Source organism: Zonotrichia leucophrys, chromosome 7, assembly GCF_028769735.1.
Source record: "Zonotrichia leucophrys gambelii isolate GWCS_2022_RI chromosome 7, RI_Zleu_2.0, whole genome shotgun sequence".
NCBI lineage: Eukaryota > Metazoa > Chordata > Aves > Passeriformes > Passerellidae > Zonotrichia > Zonotrichia leucophrys.
This window is the reverse complement of record NC_088177.1, coordinates 24346514-24368562: the sequence shown is the minus strand read 5'-3', so window position 1 is coordinate 24368562 and position 22049 is coordinate 24346514. Positions and strand designations below refer to the sequence as shown.

Here is a 22049-nt window from a genome sequence, read left to right as displayed (position 1 = left end):
CAAAGAGGAAAGAGATTTGGCAGTGACTGCATCTCTGAGAGCAACATATCCATGGCACAGTACAGAGTAGCTAAGGTCAGCTAAATGGATGGGAAGGGGAAAGTTAACTTCCAAATGGTTTGAAAACTGGAAAGAGAGCCAAACTGAAAAAGATGGAGACATTCCAGGAAGCTATTCTACTAAGGATATAAATATGGTGTTATCAACAAGCTCAAGTGAACTAAAGCAGCTTTAGTAGCAAGAAGATGGCAGTTAACTGCTCCAGGTACTATCACTACAAAAGCAACACCTTCCCACTGAGATGCCCCATGTCTGCTTTCATTTAAGTGAGGTCTGCTTATTTCAGCACCATGATGCTTACTTGTCGTTATTTTTTATACTTATTAGAGAAATTTAACAATGTGTGATGCCTGTTTCTTGCTTTGCTTATCATGAGGTTTGTAAGTTAAAGCTCCAGGCCGAAATATGCCTGTTTAAGGCAATGAGGCAGCAGAGATGCATGCGTGGGTTGCAATTATCCAGGGTCATCTCCCTGGGGCTGCAGATCCAACCCGAGTAGGAGAGAGTTTGTGTTGAGGTTGCAAGGGGGGGCTACAGAGCTGTAAACGAGAAATCATTAGACTATACATACTTACATGTGTGCAGCAGATTTTCTGTGTCTGTGACAGAACATTTACAAGCTCCAAAGCTACTATTTTAGCAGGGGCTGACACTGAAAGCACAGTAGCAGTTGAGAAGAGGTAGTCTGCAGGTAGGTAAGGGTATTCTGTCAGTGGATGGATACTGGTAACAGGGGATCTTAGTGGTATGCAAGAAAAATGTATCATAAACGTGATCTAGGAAGGGAAAACTGAGACTGGTACAGTCCAAGTATTCAAAGCAAAGCAAAAAAAAAAGAAAAAAAAAGAAAAAAAAGAAAAACATGTACTTATTTGATGCTTGGAGAACTCTGGAGAGTCAGAGTACAATGCCTAGAATCTGCAACTTAAGAAGGGAAGTTGTCAGCATTTATTTTTTGCCTGCTGTCACATCTTTTGAGACACAACTAGTTCATCAAGAGTCAAAGTGACAGAAAGAAGATTTGCTGTGCCTATAAAACAGGTCAAACCATCACAAATGACAATTTTTGAATAAATAGTTTCAAACCTTTTTCTGAGGAAGTGGAAGGGAAGCACTGGTACTTAGCTGTGTATAAGGAGAGCTGGAGAAGCAGGCAGGTACACACGTGCACACATTGACTCTGGCACACAGATAGGGGGAATTTGGAGACCAAGACATCTGCCTTGGGAAGGCTGAACAAAGGTACTGTAGGTGCTCACCATGAATCTTGTTACTTGATGTTTATTTTTAATGCTAAGATTCAACCACCTGCTGCTCTAAGAGGATTGTTCTGTCAATTTCAGTGCCAATCCGAGGCTCTCAAATTAAGGTCCGGGCACCATTAGGCTGCAGCTCAGCTCGTCGGAGCAGGGAGCTGCTGGGAGCTCCCACCGGAGCCAAACCCAGCTGCAGTGAACATTCCCTCTGGCAGCAGAGGTGGCGCCCAGCAATGCATCTTTGGCCCTCGCTTGCAGGGTTAATGATCATCCAGGGAGGCAAAGATTACCATCCTTTAAACCGTGAGAGCGGAGCAGCGTGCTACAAGTGATCTATCACCCCAGACACACTGTTTGCTCAGGACTGCAGCTCACCAAAACACTGTCCGGCAAACACTACGCAATGCTGGGAGTGTTGCTCAAGTGCCTCATTTCCCTCTAGTGCTTCTAATGCCTGTCCTCTGCAGGCAGGACACGTTTTAACATAATACGAATAATTTTACTAAATTGTTTACAGCTGTTAGCAAAGTAGTGCTCTTGCCTTGGATAACCAGCTGGAAAAGATGAGTAACTTGTCGCAGTTGCCCCACCTATCCTTATTTATGTTTGAGAAGAAGGGGCAGCCCTGCTGGTATTGCCACACGGCATCATTTGAACGCAGAGAGGCTCCTTGCTGGCGTCGCATGCGGAGTAAACAAAGTCCGGCGGTGCCGGGCAGAGGCAGCAGTGCTTTGCTTTGGCCACCAGAGCGAGCTGCTGCTCAAGTTTTGGGCGGAGCGGCTCCGGGAGGAGCGCTCCCGTTAGCGGGCCGCGCTCGGGCACGGCCGGGAGCCGCCGCCGGACCAGCGGGGCAGGGACGGCTTCGGAAACAGAGAATTGTGTTTAATGAACACCCTCAAGGTCGAAGGCGCAGTGTGGAAACCAACCTTCCAAAAGCAGAGTAGGCTGAATTTGGAGATTATTCTAGAAACAGGTTGGATCCTTCCCACTATAAAGACAAGACTCTCCCCTTTGATGCAGCAAGATTCTATGGGTAGACTAATTCATGACAGACAGTCAGTTCAGATTTGTGCATGAAAATCAAGTGCTTAAGCATGGAGTTTGAGATATTTCTGACGGTTGTATCTAGTATTATCAGAGGAGTGACTCTGCTAATACAAAAGCCACAGAACAGATATTAAAACCAGCTTGAATGCCAAAGTTGGATACAGATTTACAGCTCAGCTAAAGCTTATTACACTGCTATTGACTTCACTGGAATAGTATCTGTTGCTTACAAAGTCAGACAACCTTATTATACATTAACATTTTTAATAAAGGGTAAAACACAACAAAACCTGGCTGACAGCCATTCACTTTTACCACTAATGCAAGTGTTTCTTTTTGGCAGTTAAATACTGCTGAGCAGCAGCTCAGACGTGCTAAGTATGGGGCCTTACGTTTTATTATCCCTGCTCTTTCCCAGTGGTTACTGATTCCTGTCAGTGAACCTTTCAGAGGCTGGCCAGATTCTGATGGTCATGATGCTCTCAGATGTTTAGGGCAGCAAATAGTTTCCAGCTGACGTTCATCCTTGCTGATTTAATTCAATAAGGCGACCAGCAAATACAGCTAATGTTCCTATAAAACAAACTAGCATAAATATGCCAAGGAGGAGATGATCAAGCACCATTGCAACAAACTTCCATTCTTCTGCAGCCTGGGAAAGAAACAAAGGAGATGGTAAAATCTCTGCAGAGCCCTGTTTGTTACAGGATTCTCGTAATTTACTATCTTGAACAAGGGGAAGGCTCTTCCCTAAGTGCCATTATTGCTATGCAAAAAATGCTCATTTTTTTCTCAAAAGCAGGTCAGTGGTTAAGAAAGCCTAAACAACCTAGAAATACAAGTTTCAACGCTAAACTAACCAGAAACCCTGGCAATTTGCTGGACAATTTCATTAAAAAAAATGTTGAAAAGCTTATTAGGCCAATTGTTGCTTCTGAAAGAAAGTTTAAAATCTTGAAAGCAAAATGCTTAGTTTGACTCAAATGACTTTTGTTTTTCCCTTGCTTTTTTTTTCTCATGAGATATCTAGTCAATTCCTAATAATTTAACCCTAACCCCTGCTTTCCATACACTCTAATGCCTTGTAAAACCTTCTTGGTAGCTCCATTAGTCTTTTTTCTAGTTGTGGGACACCACGAGCCACTTGCTCTGTACCTTTTCACTGGGAACCCAGCACAGTAAGAACATGCAGAGTGCAAGGCACCAAGTACAGCGGGGCTCATGATTTCCACCCTGGAACTCCACCTGAAGGAGTGACATGTGCTGGCCTAAAGCAGCTTCTGCTTGTGCCTTGGTGCTGCCATAAGCAGAAGAGGCTGCTGTAATTTATCTAGAGGACACTGACAATGACTACTGTTTTGAGGTGGTTCAGAAGCAAATGCAGTGAAGTGATAGCCTTCAGAACCTTTCGTTTATTTAGGAAACTTGACTTTTGAAACCCCCTGGAAGCGATATATCACTAGTGCCCAGATGACACAAACAGCTGGGCTCCACTTCCGAAGGGGGTGTTTGCTGGTAACCTGAAGACCCTCCTTGTAAGCCAGGGAGGAAGTGGAGCCCAGAGATGTTGAAGCCATGCCAGCCCTGCTGAAGACAGCAATTTGTCTGCAGAGAGGCGAAGGAGTCACGGGGAACATGAGACTACAGCCAGAGCCATCCCACATGCTCCAGGAATTTGGTCACAGGAACAAACACCGTGGTGTAAATCCTGTCGGTGGCAAGGAAGCACCTCGTTTTCAAGAGAGTGAGTCAAATTATTTTGTCAGAGAGCTCCCCTGCCTTCAGACCAGCCTGCAGCTCAACAGGAAAGGTCTATGACCACCTAGGAAGGTGAAATACCAGGACTGAGTTAGCCTTGCAAAAGCTGCGTGAGCTGTGAAAGCTGAAATAAAAGAGGGGTTAATTGTACTGAATGTGCTAGAAGGAGGCAGAGCTAGGTTTTCCTAGGGAACGCTGCCATGTGTGACTATATGCTTTTATCCTTCCTTTGGCTTGCAATGTGGAAAAAGTCAGTAATCAGAGTAGCTCATAACATACTTCATTTGGAGGGACTACTTGTATTCAGGAATAAAACAAAACCTTATCAAAATTGGAAATATAATTTGTAAGTTACATTTAACACTTCTCAGATAACACTACTAGGGTTTTTAGAGTTTGCCTTGCTTCCTGGGTTTCCAAAAGCGGCAGGATCTTACTTACTACAGGGGCAAGATGCCTGAGTGGGAGACCAAAGAAATGTGTTTTGGAACTTGCTTATAATTGTTGAAACTGGTTTCCTACTCAAAGACACTGCATCTCTATGGCTTCACATATCACATAAGAAAACCTTGGCACTGACACTTTTTCCTCTTCTATTATTTTGGGAAGCCAATATTCAATTAACATCTGTGACAATTATTTGTTGCTCTTTGTTGACTCCCTTAAGGGGAGAAGACCATCCACTGCTGGAGCCAAACCAGGGCTTGGAGTGTTTTTGTAAGGCAGGGATATTTTGCCAAAAAAGTAAGATGTAGCAACCTGAAAGCTAGAAATGAATCATGCACAAAAAAAACAAAAACAAAACAACAAAGCCTTACATTACTGGCTTCTTGGTCCGATTTCATTGTTTCTGCAATGTATTTGATTCCCTCTATAGCATTTTTCACATCTGGGTTTTTGGTAAGCGGGGAGTAGAAGTTGACAGGCACAGAACCTGACTTCCCAGAAATGTCAGAAATATCAATATCTTCTGAAAAAATATTTTTGTCTTGTTTGTCTCTTGATGGTCGTTTCATTGTAGAGAAAAACATGACGTTTGGGATTGTGTCAATAAAGATCTGCGAACAAAGGGAGAAGATGACAGTGGCTGCTCTGTGGGGCTGCGCTACAGCTGCAGCTGTGCTGAACAAAGACAGCTCTCCCCTCCCGGATCCTTCCCGTGCTGCACATTCCCTCTCCGACTGTGTCCCAGCCCACGCCTCAGTCGCACCGGGGCTTTTGTCACCTCGTGTCCCGGGGCAGAGGGAGTCCCCGCAGGCCTGCAGCGTGTTTGCTGCCGGCCACCCCCTGCCCTACACCCAGCATCCACACCTGAAGTGTGGGTGATGCCACGGAGCACATCCTCAGCTGGCACAGGCTGACAGAGCTCCAGCCATCCCATCTAACTTGAAACACATTGCCTACAAATCTGACTTGAAGATTGGACTGCAAAGAAACTCTTCTGGCTACTTAGGTTTGATTTTGCTATTATGAATGTTTGCTATACAGGTATATAAGGTTTACAGTAAGAGACTTGCTGCCAAAGCAATGTTAAGCACATGCAGCATTTCCTGCTGAAGTTTCCCTTCTGCAGAGGTTGTTTATGCTGCAGAGGGAATTTAATACAAGCTGTAACCTTAAAAACATAATTAGAAATACACAGAAAAACCTCCTTTTGTGTCATGGTTTAGTATGAACCCAGGCAGGCTTCAAAACAGCAAGGATTACTGAATAAATCAGATGGTCTTTGATACTGTCTCCCTGGCAAAGAACTTGTAATGACAGACAACCAATTTTTTCTGTGTCTTATGATTACCATTTAGACTCCTGTGCAAGGATCTCCCAAGGGCTGCAGAGCAACTCTATACTGGAAAACTACAGAGAAGATTTTGTAGCTTTTGCTAAACCATTTTTTGCAAAATGGGATGCTGAACTCAGGTATTCCCAGTGGCCTTTGTGCTCTGCACTCATGCAGGCTGGTGGCTGGTCACTGGCAGGCAGTAGTGCCTTGCAGTCAGTGGAGAATTAGGCCAGGATACATAATTTGAATCCAGATGGACATTTTCTTTTCCCATTCCCTACCTTTAGCTGCCCATGTTTTGTCTCATCTGTTCCCTGCAAGGATCTACCCCAGTGCACAATTTTGTTAATTCAAGGAGCACCTTAGCAATCTTGCTGACTTTACACACAGCTAGGTAGTAAACACTGGCTCTTGTGCTCTTTAATGTGACGCATTTACCTCCCCAATTCTTTTTGACTTTTATTAGAAGACCTGCCAATAAAATATGGAGCATTTGGTGAAAGCAGAAGGTGTGCTAAGGCACAGAGCTCACCTTCCTGACCCAGGGGGGCATGGTGTGCGTGCTGGGGGAGCGGTGGTGGGTGTTGATGACGATGACGGTGATGATAATCGAGGCGATGACAAACACCATGGTGAACAGCATGTACTTGCCAATCAGAGGCACTGCGCTGGAGGTGGAGGGAATCAGCTCCACGATGACCAGCAGGAACACAGTCAGGGACAGCAGGACAGAGATGCTGAGGGTCATTTTCTCACCTGTCGTAAAAAAGCCAGATCCCCAAAATCATTGCTGGTCCTATCAATCAGTACAGAGAGCATTGGTTTGGGAAGCAGGATGGGTGAGAGCTGTTCACACAAACACCTGTGTGCATTTGTAGTGCCATCATCTCTGCCAGCATCCAAAGCAGCAAGTAGGCTTGGCAAACCTGAGAGCCTAACAGCATCTGCTCCAGCACTAAGGTGGGAATTACCAGGAATGACTGGGCTGAGGTGTGGGTGGGTGCTGAATATTTTTACTTGCTAGGAGCATTTGGTGGGCTCTGCATTTTGAACAATGCAGCATATGCACCTTTGTGCTTGCTCCACAGCTTTCTGAGGGTTTGCTTCCCTTACTCTCTGTCTCTGGGCTGAGAGAGCAGACTAAAATCACATCTGACATCAGGTCAGTTGCTATGCATGTGGATGGTGTCAAAAATGAATTACAAAACATTATTCACACATTTTTTTAAATCCAGTTCAATTTTGTAGAAAGTTTTCCACTTTAAAAAATGCATCAAGTATTTAATAAGAAGGGGCATACACTGAAATTAAGTGGTATGAAAAGCCGACAAAAGGCAAAAAGAATCAAGGAGATGAAATGGTTTCAGGGAGCATGAGTGGCTCAGCAGAGACAAAGGAGGCCAGAACAGGTCAGAATTACTCTGTGTCACACAAAGTGATGTGTGTGTGAGCAGGTAATGAGCTCTCTGCTCTCACACAATGCAGAAGGGCCTCTGTCACCCCTGTGTGCTCATTTTACTGCAGGACATACTAACACACTGACTACCTAGGGCAAAACATAAAAATTATCCAGCTAAATCTTTAATTTGCAGAAGTTAACTGGATAGCTAGTCAGCAATTTCTGTGGGAAAGCACCCCAATTTATTTCTATCAACAGTTTCAGTTTTCAGCACTTATCCTTTCTTTGCAGAATATTTAAAGCCATTACTTTCAGTGGAAATGTCCAGTTTTAGTATGCACTGGCCTTCAAGCTGGCTGGTGGTTTCAAATACTGGGAATTTCTCAGGAATTTCTTAGAGAAGAAGAGAAATTTCTATGGAAGTAGAATGAATACGTTTTTATACCTGAATCTGTGGGTAGGTAGAAAACGAGCCCTGTTAGAAAGGAGAAGAGCAGGCAGGGGATGATGACGTTGACAATGAAGTAGAGGGGCAGGCGCTGCATGAGGAAGTGGTAGGTGATGTCCAGGTAGGGCGTGTCAGGGCAGCAGGCGTAGTAAACCCAGTGCTTCCAGCCACGGTAGTCCTTCATCACCCACTCCCCGCTCTCCATGAAGTTACTCAGGTCTGGACGATCGCTCTCCTGGCAGCAAAACACCCCAACAAATTCTTAATGCCAGGTATTCTGAGCCAAATCAAAACTTAGCAGGTTTGGCTCAGGAATGTGATTCCAAATAACTCATGCACTTTGTGGGGTTTTTTTGTGAGTAAAAAACTCTCATCTATGTTATTTTTCCTTAGAATACCAGCCTCTACACAGCATTCAACTGAATATTTTACAGAAACAGTCAGGATAGTAGACTGAAAAAATATGACAGACAGGAGATGTACCTGAGGGAACAGGGAAGGAGTCTTTGGCAGTGTAAAGTCATGAGCAGAGAAAATATACCCCCTCAGAAAACTCTAAACCCAAGAAAACAAACAGAAGTAGAACAGGCAGCACCATAAAAAGTGGTGCAAAGCTGCCAGAGGACAGACAGGAGACTGTCAGGGCACAGGGATAATATGTAAGAAGAATTTAGGAGCCAAACCAGGAAATCTTGTGTCAGATCTACAAATGAGAATTTTCTCTTTTACAGGTAGGGTCTTCTTGTTTTTCCTGTCAGAACTAGGTCATATTCCATTCTAAATCTGAGATCTCTCTTAAAAAAACACGTACAGGTCTTTGCTGCTTTTCCCAATTACAGACTCCCTGCTTACCGGGTTAATAACAACCACTGTGCCATCGTATGTCCAAGTTCCCAACTTCATGCTGCAGTTCTGCTGGTCAAAGGGGAAGTGTGTGACTACGATTTCACAGTAACTCTTAAAAATGGCTGGTGGTGTCCAGGTGATCCGACCTGTGTGCTCCAGAAGGACTTTGGTGTATTTTACAATGGCAAAATCCCCGTCTGCACTGCAGAAGGAACAAGGACATTGAAAGCAATATGGGCAGCATAATCAGCAGAGTCACAAAAGGATTTCTCTGGCTGTGGGTCAAATGACTCCCCAGTGCCTGCTCCTGGAGAGGCTTTCCCTGAGGAATTGTACCCACTGGAACAGATGTCATGGGAAAACTGTCCCACCAGGGTGGTGCCACAAGGCAGAGCTCCTCTCCCCTCCCTCCCTGAGCAGCTGGCACCCCTTACTTGTTGTAAAGAACAAGGTCTGGCCGCCAGATATCATCTGAGGGGATGCGGATTTTTTTTACGCCACCGTAGTCATCTGGATTCCATCTGAGGTTGACGTCTGTCCATTGCTAAAGAGGGAAGATTTCAGTCCCTGAGAGCCCCTCCCAGCACTGGGGTTAGTTTGAGTACTTCCCAGAAACAGCTTCTCCCTTGCTTTGGGACATGCAGGTAAGCATACACATGTGGGAGTGGGACCCCCAGCTCATTTTTTACATTAACTTATACTTTGGTATAAGAAGCTTATTAAAAAAAACCAAAAACCCCAAAAGAAAATAACACAAAGATATCAGATGCCTACTGTTTGAAATACAACCCCAAATGCTTTTCTTAAAACTCTTAGCATCTAGAGTACTTTAATCTTTAGATCTCAGTAAGAAGAAATGCTCTACTGTCTGACCCACCTCTCCAGGCTGCCCCTGAAGGTATGAGAGTGTAGTCAATTCCTTACTGTGTTGAGTGCATTTATTTGAATTAGATTAAATGCTTAAGAATATTTAGAGTTACCTGTTTCAGGCGCACATTGGTTGTCACAATCTGATTTACTTCATCCTTAAAAAAAAGGAAAGGGATAAAAAAAAAGCAGACAGTACCAGCAAGCATCAGGATTAAAGGATAAAAATGGTTTCCTTAGAAAAACACCACCATTTGGCACGATCACATGAGGCAGTGACTCAACACTACCCGTGTCCCACCGTACCACGCTGATGAGCTGGATGAGCTGCAGCCCCACGGTGACGACGACGGCCTCGCGATGGTCCTCCACAGGCCGCACCACCTTGTTGTAGTTACTGAACAAGTCCTCCACCAGGCGGGTCTCGTCCTCATAGCCCAGGGCCAGCCCAGCTGCACAACAGCCAGAAAGGACAACAAGAGTCAGGAGGGGCAGGGAAGGGCTACAGCTCCATCGGTCTGAGGCTGGCACAGAGGAAATGCTGCCAGGCAAGCTGCTGGTGGGGGATGACACCAAGTCCTCCCTGTGACAATGGCCTCCCACCAGGAGATGAACAAATGCAAACAGGCAGGATCATGAACATCAGACTGAACATCAGGAGTCTTCCAGCCTGAAACTGTGCTAACATGCAGTACTTATGGGCTGTTAAACACAGAAAATGTCCAGTCTCAGGGGTTTCTAATGTTGCCTTTTCCACCTTCAACCCCACAGACCTTCTGTGACACTGACATTAAAGGTGAGGGCCAAGCACACCAGTCATGGAGAAGCCATCACCATCCCCACTCCTTGCATCTGCAGTCTAAGTGGAACAAGAGCTCCTCTCCACAATGGGAGTTGCTGGGGTTGTGCAGGTGGTGAGAGAAGGAAACCGCTCACTGTGTGGGGTAGGTCCATGGCCGGCTCTGCCCACAGGCTGCCCAGCCTGACTTGGCTGTGCTGCGCCAAAGAGCCGTGAAAGAAAAACTTCCCAGGTGAAAATGGCAGGGAACAGCCCCGTTCCATGGGAGCCTTCGCAGTGCTGTGCATGGCACTGCCGTGCCAAGAAGCAAGGGCACTGGGGACAGACGGGCCCTGCCTCCAGAGAGCCTGGGGCAGGGGGAGCAGGCACACAATCACCTCAGATTGTAGCAGGCACACAATGTCCTCAGACTGTAGCTGCTTCACTGGTACAGGGGGGAAAGCAAATGGGAGGGGTGCCTGGGGATGTTTTTGTGTCTCCTCTCTTAAAGGCAGTGAGAGGGAGCAGAACAGTTGAGCCTCCAGTTGGCAGATTGCACCCTCGTCTCCCACTCTCTGTTGAATCCTGGGCCACAGAAGTCAACAAGAATTTTGCTGCTGACTCCAACCTAAGCTAGGGTTTCTGCTGGTTTTCTAACTGACTTTTCATCAGCTTTCACGTAGCTGAGCTGAGATTGCCAAGGGTTCTGCCTTGGCCTTGTCCTGCCATGAGATTATATTAAAGTACTTGGATGCCAATCAGAAAAGCTGTCTGTTGCAGACAGACACTGTTTGCTTCCTCTGCCAGGAGGCTGAGTGAGGGTAGACAGGAGGCATCTTTCAATGTTTAAGTTATGATTACAACAACCCATCTAATTGAAGCTCTATGCTTGATTAACGCTATTAAAATCCTTTCACATTTGCTCCCTTCTGGTGTAGCTTGGTAGGAATTTAGTATACTGCTTGAATTTTCTGAAAAGCTTTTAGGATTACAAATATTTATTCTTTTAAGGGACAGTTCAAAAAGATTTAGCTCAGTACAACACATGCAGCTGCCAATCAATTCTACCTCCTTGTCAGTCACCCTACAACTTAATGAAACTCCTTGTAATGATTTTTCCCATTCCAAGTCATGCTTACTAGATCCTTTCCCATATTTTGAAATACATGTAGCACTAAGGCAAACGGGGGCATGAAAAAAAGATTGCAGAGACAAAACCAATTAAACACAAACTTCTCCACTGAAAATATCTGGTGCCTGAAATTACAAATATCTGAGCTGCTACTTAATGCACCCCTCTAAGCTTTCTTATAAATGATTGGGTGTGTTCATAAAACCTTACCAGTGGGACAGGCCCCTCCTGGAACACATCCTTGCTCGTGCTGATGTACATGCAGAGCCCTGGAAGGAGACAACCCCCCTTCAAGGCAACAGCTGGAACACCTTACCTGTGCAGATGAGGAGGAGGAGCACACAACGGACCTTCATCATCCTCTTGCCGCAGTCATACAGATGGAGGCACGCACAAAGCACTCGGAGTCTCTTGAGAGGGGGCTGTGCTGCCAAAGCACACCCAGCAGGGTGTTGGTTTACAGCACCTGTTCTGGGAGTGACAGCTGAGGGCCACTGCCCTGCCGGGCTGGAAACGGGAGCACAGTGTGTTTCACCCATCAAATATCTTCTGTGGTTTACAAAAGGTCATTTTTTTTCTAAGTATCAATGTGGTCTGTGACTTACTAAACAAATACACACACAAATAAACTAAGAAAGAATTATCTGTAAGTAACTGAGCACAAATATATATACTGCACACACTTATATACACACAACTATCTACCTTATACATACATGATTATCTACTCTGAGCTCAACAATATCACTCAGGAACAAAACCTTGAGAGAGAGAGTCCTGTGAAGTGTTCAGCAGCATGAGAAAAGCCAGTCCATCAGTTTCCAGGAGAGGAGATGAAGCAAAAAGGAAAGATGCCACTATAAATCTGTGAATGTTCTTTGCAGTTCAGGTCATCTGGTTTCAAAAGACTTGGAAGAGGCCCAGGAGAAAGTGACAACAACATCCACAGTGCAAATTGGCTTCTGTACCTGGAACAGATAGAGAGTATGAGCCATCAGTCTGAAAGCAAGACAGAGAGCTTTGGTAGTGTCTGTAAAATCCCAAATGGTCTGGAGAAGGCAGATTTGGATTCACTTGCTGTCGCCATGATAAAAAGTAGAGAATATTGAGGCAAAAGTTGTCCACCTTAACCAAGACAGCTCTTCACAGAGCGTGTCTGCAGTGGAGTTGGGTGCCACAGGAGTGTCTCTTTGCAGAGGTCTATCCCTGTTCAGAAAAAATAGTCTGCCAGATAATTTTATACTATTGAATGTACACACACACACTCCCCCTAAGAAGTCTATCTCTGACTCTGGGGTGGTGTCCTGGGGATAGATTGCCAAATGCTAATGGTGTTCTTGCATTTTTCTCAGGCAGCTGCCATGTGGAGATAGGACATGGCTCTGGGTGACCTGCCACAGCCATTCTTACACTGTGTTCCAAATTCCCTTTTCCAGAAAACATTCCCCACAAACCCTTCCTTAGCTTTGCCTCTGGGTGACACCAGAGGTATTTTCTATTTCTGCTGTATATCCTTGGTGCTGTCTGCCAGCTGGCTTGGTGTTTCATGCTGGATGCCTTTGTTATTATTTTAATTATTTTTTAATCACTTTCCCTCACCCACCTCCCTCCAGTAAGCATCCAGCCTCCGCCTTTACATTTCTCCTCCAGTACAAACTCTCCATCTACATAACTCTGGCCTGGTTCCTGGCCAGCAACTCCCATTGTTGCAGAGATCTTGTTTCAAACCCGCGTCTGAGTGCTCCCAGCCTTTATCCCAGGCCGGCAGCTGCCGTGGAGATACAATTCCATGGAGGCATTGTGGGAATGCTGACCAGGGCCCTCCGGATCCTCTCGGGCTCCCAAAGCATTCCTGCCCACCCCAGCAGGGCTGCAAGATGGATGGGTGTTTCCACACCCTGGCACACGACAGTTCTCGGCTAGCAGAGGTGTCTGTCTGTCTGTCCTGACAGGTCTGTCCCTTGGGGCTGGCAGGTGCAGAGGGCATGGGGGCCCCAGCGGCTCTGCAGCCCCACAAGGGCTTGTGGCTCTTGCAGCCGCCCCAGCCTGGGAGCCAGCGCTGTGTTGGAAGAGGAAGGAGCAGGTATTTGTGGAAGGCCTTTGGGGAGCAGCAGCCTGGCTCTGAGAAATGTTCCCTGGCAGGGACACAAAGCCTTTTACCTCGCAAAAAACCTGAGGCAACCTGAGCTACTGCAGTTAAATATGGAGAGAGAAATGAGTGCTGCTTGTTGTTCGGCTAGGGAATGTGACCCATCATGACCGAGGTGGAAAAGCAAGGGAAGGGGCTGAGCTACACTGAATGCCTGAATTTGATCAATTGTTAGGGCGGGTATTTTTCTTTTTTCCTTCAGAGTATTCAGCGAATTTTTTGACAAACGTTTCTTTCCCACATAAAAATCCCTTTTAACATCTATCTTGACTCCAGCCTTTTCAGCTTGTTTTTATGAGCTCCCTCCCCATCCTTCACACAAACCCACTACCCCCCATAGTAAGGCAGACCAGCCTCATTCAGATGGATTGGAAAGCAGCAAACTCCCTGCTTGCTGGATGTAGGGCACAGCTCCTTCCATCCATGTGTGAGGAACAAGGGCTCCTGCCCAGGGACAGCCAGCTGTGAACCAATATTCCCGCAGGTGAGGAGCTTTGGCAGAGTGGCACTGCCCAGGCACGGGCAAGGTGGGCAGAACACCTGATGCTTTGGACAGAGTGAGGAATAGAAGGCGCTAAGTGGAATTTCTGTCACAGAATTGCGAGCAGAGAGGCAGTGCCCAGTGGAAGAGAGCCGGTGCCAGAGGCTCCAGCAGACACACGGACGACAGGGCCTGTGGGAGGGTGGAGGTGCTGAGAAGCAGAAGAAAAACTAACCAAAAGAACAGAGAAAGGTTAGAGAGTACATCAGGGAAATTAAAGGAACGAAGGCTTGAAAATAATAGCACTGTCCAGCAGTTTTAGCTTCAGTTTTCAAATGCAGTATATACCTTTTTAAATGCATTTTTGTATCGGGAAAATGGCATTGCTGGCCGCAGTAGATTATGGCAGCCCTGTAAGGCAGACGGCAGACAAACATTTGTGAGTTTGCCACGCGTCCGTTCCCAGATTTCCCAGATTTACATCCCGGCACACGTTCCCGCTGGATCCCAGCTCGGCCCCGCGGCCGCCAGATGGCAACAGCTGGATGAGGGATGAGCCGCGCACGGCTGCCCGACCGCAAACCCTCCCTGGCGAGAGAAAACGGGGAGCAAACATTTTCCACAAGAAATTCACCAGGAATTAATGCCAGTCTTGAGATGCTGGAGGACTGTACTTGCCCAGCTTACTCCAGTGCCCATAAGAATATGCTAATCATTAATATACATGTCAGAACGTATTGATAAAGATTAAATTCCTCAAATCAAGAAATCCAAAGCTGCAGTTTTCCATACTCAGATACACCTCCACCAACCCACAAAAATGTTTTATCACCACGGATGTTTGTGGCAAGTTGGGTTTCAGCAGATATTTTCTCTGTTTTCTATTACATCACCCAAAGGAATTGAAAATACCAAAAACTTGCTCAGAAGTGGTGATCTTAAACTCAGCAATTACAGAGCTTTCATGTTATGGCAGAGACATGGTGCACAGTTATCTAATCTGAATGATGCTTCTGGAAAAAAAATAAGAACTTGAGTCTGGAAAGAAAGAGAAGAACAAGGAAAAGGACCCCAGTCAAACAGGGAAACCAGATCCTAGGAGTCTCTGCTTCTGGAGGTGACATTACTATATTTTAAGTGCATATTCAGATGTAAGTATTTAATAGAGTTACTGCCAGTGCAGAAAGTGGAGCTCAGCATAACCTGAATTCTGGAAATACATGTGTCATATCCCTGCCCCATTCCATACACTGAGTGGGACCACAGGAGCATTTAGCCTGAAGTATTTCTCTGGATGCTCCCATTTACCTGTTTAGATACATCTGCCTGTTTCTAATGATGATTCTCCACTGGACTAACTGCAGAGCAGGCTGTTCAAGTTTAGCTTCACAAAAATCTGCTGGTTCAGCTCCCATGAGCTCTGACCTATTTTGGCCAGTGTTCCATAGTTCAGACTTTTGCTGAAGGCATTTTGAGGGGTGCTCCACTGAACAGCCAGGGGGAGGAAGAGGTGGCAATGCAGGGTTGTTTTAATGCTTAAAGCTGCTGCCCAGATTGACACAGGCCCTTCTCTGCTGCCCACAAGGATATAATTGACTGCAGCCCTTCTGCAATGTCATCACTCCCAAATACAAAACAAATCCTGAAACATGGGGCACACATTCCCCATATAACTCCAGCTGTGGGATGGGAGCATAAATATCCCTCTGGATGTCACCTGCTTCCCATGGAACTCCAGTGCCCCGGTGAAAGGCAGACCTGCTAAACCATCCCACATCACACCTGCAGCGAGTACAACAAGGATCAACTTCTGTGATCCTGAGGACACCTCTGTAACCTTGTGGGAGCCCCAGGGTGCCTGCCTTTGGGGTGCAGGTTCTCTCATTGCTGTTATATCTGGATAAACACACTGAAACAAGTTTGGTTTATTTTTAATCCTGCCAGTGAGCTGAGTGGCAAAGCCCTCTCCCTCCCCACATGGAGCTTCCCCTCCCTAAGCCCTCACTGGTCCCAGAAAACCCCACAGATCCCTGCAAAGCATCCCTCTCACCTGGGGCTGCAGTGTTTGCCTTCAAAAAGTCAACATCTACCTCACTGGGCTACCTGAGCCTGCAGAGTGTTTTAAAGCAGGAAATGCCACCCTCCACCACGCTCCCAGGGACAGACTTCTACTCCTGTACATGACACACTTGGAATTGTTGATATGTGCTTTACCCAGGACTGACCTCATGCCAAATACTCACTTTTATTGCTTATGCTGGGATCTTTGCCAACACACACAGAATTTTCTTGGTAATTAGTGGAAAATACTGACTTCTGTGGCTCCTGGTGTGTAGCTCTCACCTATCACACAAAATTTATTTTGCCTCCTTGGCAGCCTGCAAGATCTTGGCTGTGTTAGACAAAAGGGAACTTACAAGCTTGTATTTACAGTTGATAAAACAGAAAACCAAAAATACAGCCTAAACTCCAGCAACACCTTCAGAAACATCAGAGAGACAACTGGGTGCCTGCAGGAGGGTGGGGGCTGCCAATGGCAAGGCACGAATGGCTGGGACACTGAGCACCAGGCAGGAGTCAGGGGTGGCTCCCCTCCTCTGACAGCCCCACAGATTTTACTCAGCATTTCACATGAAGACAAATTCCAGATTTCTCTGCTCACCAATATTTGGGATTTGACAGGAGTGCAAAACACCATACTCAAGGCAGTTGGGGGAATACCTTGGTAAACACACTGCACAGCAAGGGGAGCAATGTGAGTGCAAGCCAGGCTGTGCAGGGGCCAGAGGAGCAGCCCCACAAGAGAAACTGGCACTGAAACAGTTCCAGTTTAATGAGTGTTAACAAAGCCTGGGTTATGGATCAGCCTGATTGTGAGGTTCATCCTCCTAGTAGACAAAGCTACATCTGCACGGCCTTGTCACACAGCCCTGGAGCTTGCACACTGCCTGTGCTCACACAGGACAGGTTTCAGCTCTGAAGCTCAGCACAGCAGTGGTTTGAGGTGAGAGCAGCTCAGCAGTGTCCAGGTGGTACACATGCAGCATCCAGCCCAACCACACTGCCTTCACCAAAAGGTACATTCCATGTGAGCAATTCTCTTGGTCACTTTTCCTGGCTACTTTAGGTAACCAATTCTGAAAACTTTTAATCTTCCCTTTCTTCCCTTTCTGTGCCCCCTGCACTGGCAGGTCACTGTGCACTGGGATGGTCCTGGGGAGGCTGCTGTGCTGGCTGCTGGCTCTGCAGGAGGGTTGTGGCAGCAGCAGGAGCCCCAGCCTTCACTGACACTGTCAGCAACCTGCCCACAGCTCAGGTGTGAGGCTGAACTGGCATCTGAGCTGCAGGGCAAGAAGGGAACACCACTGGGGGTTTGCCTCCCACCAAGAGAAAGAGAATGGCAGATTCCTCCTAATGCTGGGGGAGGATGGACTCAGACTGAACAGGCCAGTCCCCACTTCCATGGCAGTACCTGTGACTGCTCCTGTAGCTTCCCCACTGCCAATATCCTCACCAGTCAATGCCAAGTTGATTCTTTTCTGCAGCTTCTGACAAACCCCTCTTGGTTTATGCTACAGAGAGAGAACTTCAAATTTAACTGTGGGCAGGCCTCAATTCTTCCTTCAATGAGGGGGCATGAAGGAGCTGTAGAGGCTCAGCATTGCAGTGTATTTGAAATGGTTGAGAAGAGTGAGCATTTGGATTGCTGAGCGTGGACTGCTGGGGTCTGGGATTTTTTTGAAAAAAATTTAAACCCAAGATACTGTAACACATTTGGAAATGATGCCTTTTCTCCAAATGGCAAGAAGTACTTTCAGGAGAAGCTCACAGCTTTCCATGAGGAAGGGATTTGCAAGTGTCAATGCAACTGACCTTGCAGCAGATGTTGCACCTCCTCACATCTATTTCATTATTGGCCTCTGTCTACTTTAAATAAAAGTACTCCGCTGGACTGCAAACCTCCCTTTCTGTCGGGTAACTTGTCCTGCACCACACTGGTGGTGTCTAACTCACCTTGCAGCAATCTCAGTGCACCTGAACTCCAGCAGTTTAGTGCAAGATGTCATATGAGAGTTGTTGCCTGGTATAAACAACATATGTCCAACATCATGATGCTGGAAAACATGAAAGAGGATAAAAGAGCAGATAACAAATTAGAAGAATCTCTCACCTTCCCCTTTTTGAGAACAGAGCAAGTACTGGATTTGAGTGAGCAACAGCATGGTGCTCTGTTCAGTTCTTTTGAGTTTAGTGAATGATCCTTCAGGCAAGCTTTAGGATACACTACCTTATGAATATTAATCTATAGAATGAGTAATTTTAATAGTTGTACAATCCTATTTGCATTAGTGACAGAGTTAGTAATGAGTCATAAAAAAGAGGCAAAGAGAGAAAGCTTAGCATTCAATCTCTAGGCTTGGTAGCAAGAAAGAAAAATTACAGGCGACCTAGTGCTTGAAAATAAATCCTGGTTGTCTGCCAAATATATATTTCAAAATAAGGCCTAATTGCCTCAGGAAATACATTAATCAGAGGATCCCAGAGGCCTGAGAACCATTTGCTCCAATTGACCAAGGCAGAGTACTGATAAACACCTGAGCAATCCAAGAAGCTATACATGTCCTTGAGACAAAATATATGAGAAATACAAAAGGACATCTAAATAAAAGCTCTTAAACAAGTTCCTTGAGCAGCTTACTGACATCACTCTTGGGAGAGATCAAAGAAAAATGTTACTCTGACCATGAAACCAGCAAGAGACATTCGATAATCACTGAATCACGCTGTCCAAATTGAGATTTAGCAGGAGGCATCAAGAAGAATATCTCTGTGGTGTGGCCCAGACCATGGAGAGAGACCGGCCATGAAGAAATGATCAGTTTATGCAAGGGCTCTAGTGAAGAGCACAACTCCAAATGTCCATGGCTAAGGCAGGGGAAGGATATGCTGAAAAACTGAAGAAGAGCTGGACATAAAAGCTAACATTTATAGCTTTCCAAAAGTGACAGTGGATTGGAGGGTGCAAGTGCCACCTCTCCAATGACACTGGACAAACTAACAGTCTTATCAAATTTGTCTTCTTCCATAAAAGAATGCCAAACAATAAGTTATTTACAGAAAGCGTGAGAAAGTTTGCTACAAGAATGTAAACATCAGAAAGCTTAGAAAATCTTAAAAAATCAAAGCAACACCCCCCAGCCCTCTGGGGCACAGGGCCTTGCCTTGCTGGTTTGCTCAGCAGTCCCTGGATGCACACACACGTCCTGGCCCTCCTCCCCGTGTGTTACATAAGCTTCCCAGGGCTGAGGTGTAGTTGCTAAGCAGTAATTCTGCACGACTAAAAAAGAAACCCATGATTGCTAGGTTCACTAAATGTTTTTTTTCCCCAACTGCAATATAATTATAGCTATAATAAAAACATTGCAGAACATTCATCAGCATGCAAAAATTAGGTCAGGAACAAAGTGAGTACATCATATATGCTTTTAGAAATCTTTTCTCCTTTCCTTTGCCATTGAAGGGGGAAGGACCAGAAAAGTTTGTTATTGCATCAAATCATAAATAACAGGATTTTCCATCTTGTCGGCTCACCTGACATTAGCATAGCTCGTGTTCTTGTTTCAGAAGGCAGCTTGCTTCCCCATCACAGAGCTCTCCTAAAGCCTTGCCAGAGGTTCCCTGCCCACAGCCTCTGCACACAGAGTTTTCCCTGAGCTCTGCAGTCTGAAATGGGGGTGCCCACACATCCCTCCAGTGGGGAGCTGTAGTTTAATCCCTTTTCCCCATCTTTTCCTGTGTCCAGCTGCCCTTTGGCAAGGTGCTGCAGTGTGTGTGCCCAGCTGCCCACAGGTACCCCCAGCACTGAGACAGCACTTACTCCTCATGGAAACCAATTCCTTCAGAGAACTAATCAACTTGACAGCCCTTGCTTCTCATAGACCTAGATTATTTATTCTATTGTCACTTAACTAATACAAATATTAAAAATACCCACTTTCTTTGTTTAATTAAAAAATCAAATAAATGGAACTTAAATAATGCAATTTGCTTGTATGCAAAGCATCTGCTTGGTTAGCAAAAAAGAAATTTCAAATTCACTGTAAAGACAATGTTTTTTCTGCATTACCTCTTTAAAAGATTACCACTCAGGAAAGATCAATTTCATTACAACACTAAAAAAAACAAGACTAAAATGGAGGCTTTTGTCTATACATTTAATAAAAATATTACAATTACAGAGAATAAAGGAAACTCCCTGCATACAGATGCCTGAGATTCCAAGAAAACACTTCATTGAGTGTTGGGGTTCTCCATCCCACATTCCTGACCCTAACACAACATGTGACCCACATCCAAGAGATGTGCCCTCTGTAGGGGCAGCTCTGTTCCATGAGGGCTGAGCAGGGTGCCTGGCACACAGGGTCAGCCTTCATTAGTTGAATATTGATATTATCTGGTGTTGAACACATTCTGTATCATCCCTTGGCATGCAGTTTCCTTACAGCCCATCAGAAAGTGAGGCTTGGGGAGAGCAGGGGGTGCTGGTGCCAGCAGGGCCTGGCTGCCTGACCCCGGGTGCTGTGCTGCAGCTGCTGTCACCACTCAGGGGCAGCAGGGAAGAGCTGCATTTCTTGACATGGGTTTTTGGAGGGTGGTTCTATTTACTTTTGGGTGTGGGGGCTTGTAGGGCCTTTGCTTGCTCTGGCTTTGGGTTTTTTGTGTGTTATGTTTGGGTTTTTTGTTTGTTTTTCTTTCAGCAGTAGCTCCCCATTTAGGTTTTCCTCCTTTCCTACAGAAACTTCCATTATCATAATCACTTGTAAAACTGTGCTTGAGAGGGGGCATTTCCTGCAGGAGGCTCCCTAGTAGCTCACAAACCTTGTTTGCCCCCTGGTGCGCACTGACCATCCCCAGAGCAATCTAGGCTTGTTATTTTCCGTGGTCTTTTCTCTCCCTGATCCACCTGTCGGGCACCTCTGCTTCCAAAGGCAGCTGAAAGCACCTGCAGGGCAGCAGCTGTGTCAGCAGCACCGACAGGGAGAGAGAGGCTGGTTATTTCAGTAATTATCCCAATTACTGCCATTTACTGTGTGCTTTCTGTTACGTGCTTTAGAAAGGGCAACTACAGCCACCTAGCTCAGGTTTACTTGCACAGCTGGGGAACAAGAGCTGCCTTTTGCTCGGGTGGACACGGAGTGCCAGCACCATGGCTGGAACTGCTGGGGACAGCCCTGTCCTGGGAACACGGCCCTTCCCCGGGCTCAGCTTCTGCTGGAGCACTGCAGCATTTCCTGGGAGAACATCCCTTCTCCTGGTCGCACTGTGAGGACATCCGAGTCTGCCACGGCCGCGGCTGAGAGCTGGGTGCAGTGACAGGACAGTGCCAGGGCCAGCCAGAGCCACTGCAAGGGATCCCCAAGGGCATGCAGGAGCGGTGGATGGCCTGAGGAGCCACCCAAAACACAAAGCTGAGTGAGGAAATGCACCACAAAGAGTCAGGGCACCAGTGGGCAATACAGCATGTTCAGGAGCTGGCTTGGAGCAAGGTAGAGGTGAACATGTGTGGCTCTGGAGTGCAAGGCAGATGTGACTGAGCAGCGTGTGGGCCCCTCCTTTTGGGCTGGGGGAGGCAAGGCTATGGTCAGAGACAAAGTTTTCCATCTGTTGCAGTTCATTGCCATAAATAAAGTGATAATGTGCGCTAATTAGTGCAGGAGTTATAACAGCAAGCCACTTTCAATACTACAGATAATTGAAAAAACCCTCAAACTAAACCATACTTTAGATTCCCTCAAAACTTCCCCCATTCTGCCCCCCCAGCAGCCCCCAGCCCAGAGCAGCATTCCCCACACACTTACCTGTGTACATCCCCAGCTTCACCTTTTCCTCCCTGGCATCCTTCAATCTCCAGCTCAGGAGAGCTGCAGAAAGGCAGCTCACCCTCTCCCCGCCAGACAGGCAAGGCAGGGTGGGATGCAATGAGGCACCTTATTGCTGTCAGCTGGTTCTGACCACTAGGGGATTATTCCTCCTTGTGCTCCTCCTGC

At 46.3% G+C, this 22049-nt stretch overlaps 1 protein-coding gene across 2 annotated transcripts; it reads right to left on the bottom strand.

Moving 5' to 3' along the window:
• Positions 1-2607: 2607 nt before the first annotated feature.
• CHRNA1 (cholinergic receptor nicotinic alpha 1 subunit) lies at positions 2608-22044 on the bottom strand. 2 transcript variants are annotated; one of them, XM_064717913.1, is made up of 11 exons: positions 21861-22044; positions 12088-12339; positions 11688-11878; positions 9768-9913; positions 9575-9619; positions 9029-9138; positions 8601-8796; positions 7746-7983; positions 6434-6657; positions 4940-5179; positions 2608-3015 (listed from the first exon to the last, which is right to left on the bottom strand). In XM_064717913.1, exons 3-11 carry the CDS (start codon positions 11728-11730, stop codon positions 2884-2886), a joined length of 1374 nt encoding a protein of 457 aa, XP_064573983.1. In that variant the 5' UTR covers positions 11731-11878; positions 12088-12339; positions 21861-22044; the 3' UTR covers positions 2608-2883. The 2 variants fall into 2 exon arrangements, with proteins under 2 accessions (XP_064573983.1, XP_064573982.1); XM_064717912.1 differs by lacking the exons at positions 12088-12339; positions 21861-22044 and having other exon boundaries at positions 11688-12068.
• Positions 22045-22049: the final 5 nt, after the last annotated feature.

What these genes read in the sequence shown, in the direction of transcription:
- CHRNA1 (XM_064717912.1), bottom strand. Translation starts at nt 11,910, where the DNA reads ATGGGTGAAACACACTGTGCTCCCGTTTCCAGCCCGGCAGGGCAGTGG. An exon ending in CCTCCTCCTCATCTGCACAG is followed by an intron (nt 9,914 to 11,687) that starts GTAAGGTGTTCC and finishes GCTGTTGTGCAG; the next exon opens with CTGGGCTGGCCCTGGGCTAT. An exon ending in CCAATGTGCGCCTGAAACAG is followed by an intron (nt 9,139 to 9,574) that starts GTAACTCTAAAT and finishes TTCCCTCTTTAG; the next exon opens with CAATGGACAGACGTCAACCT.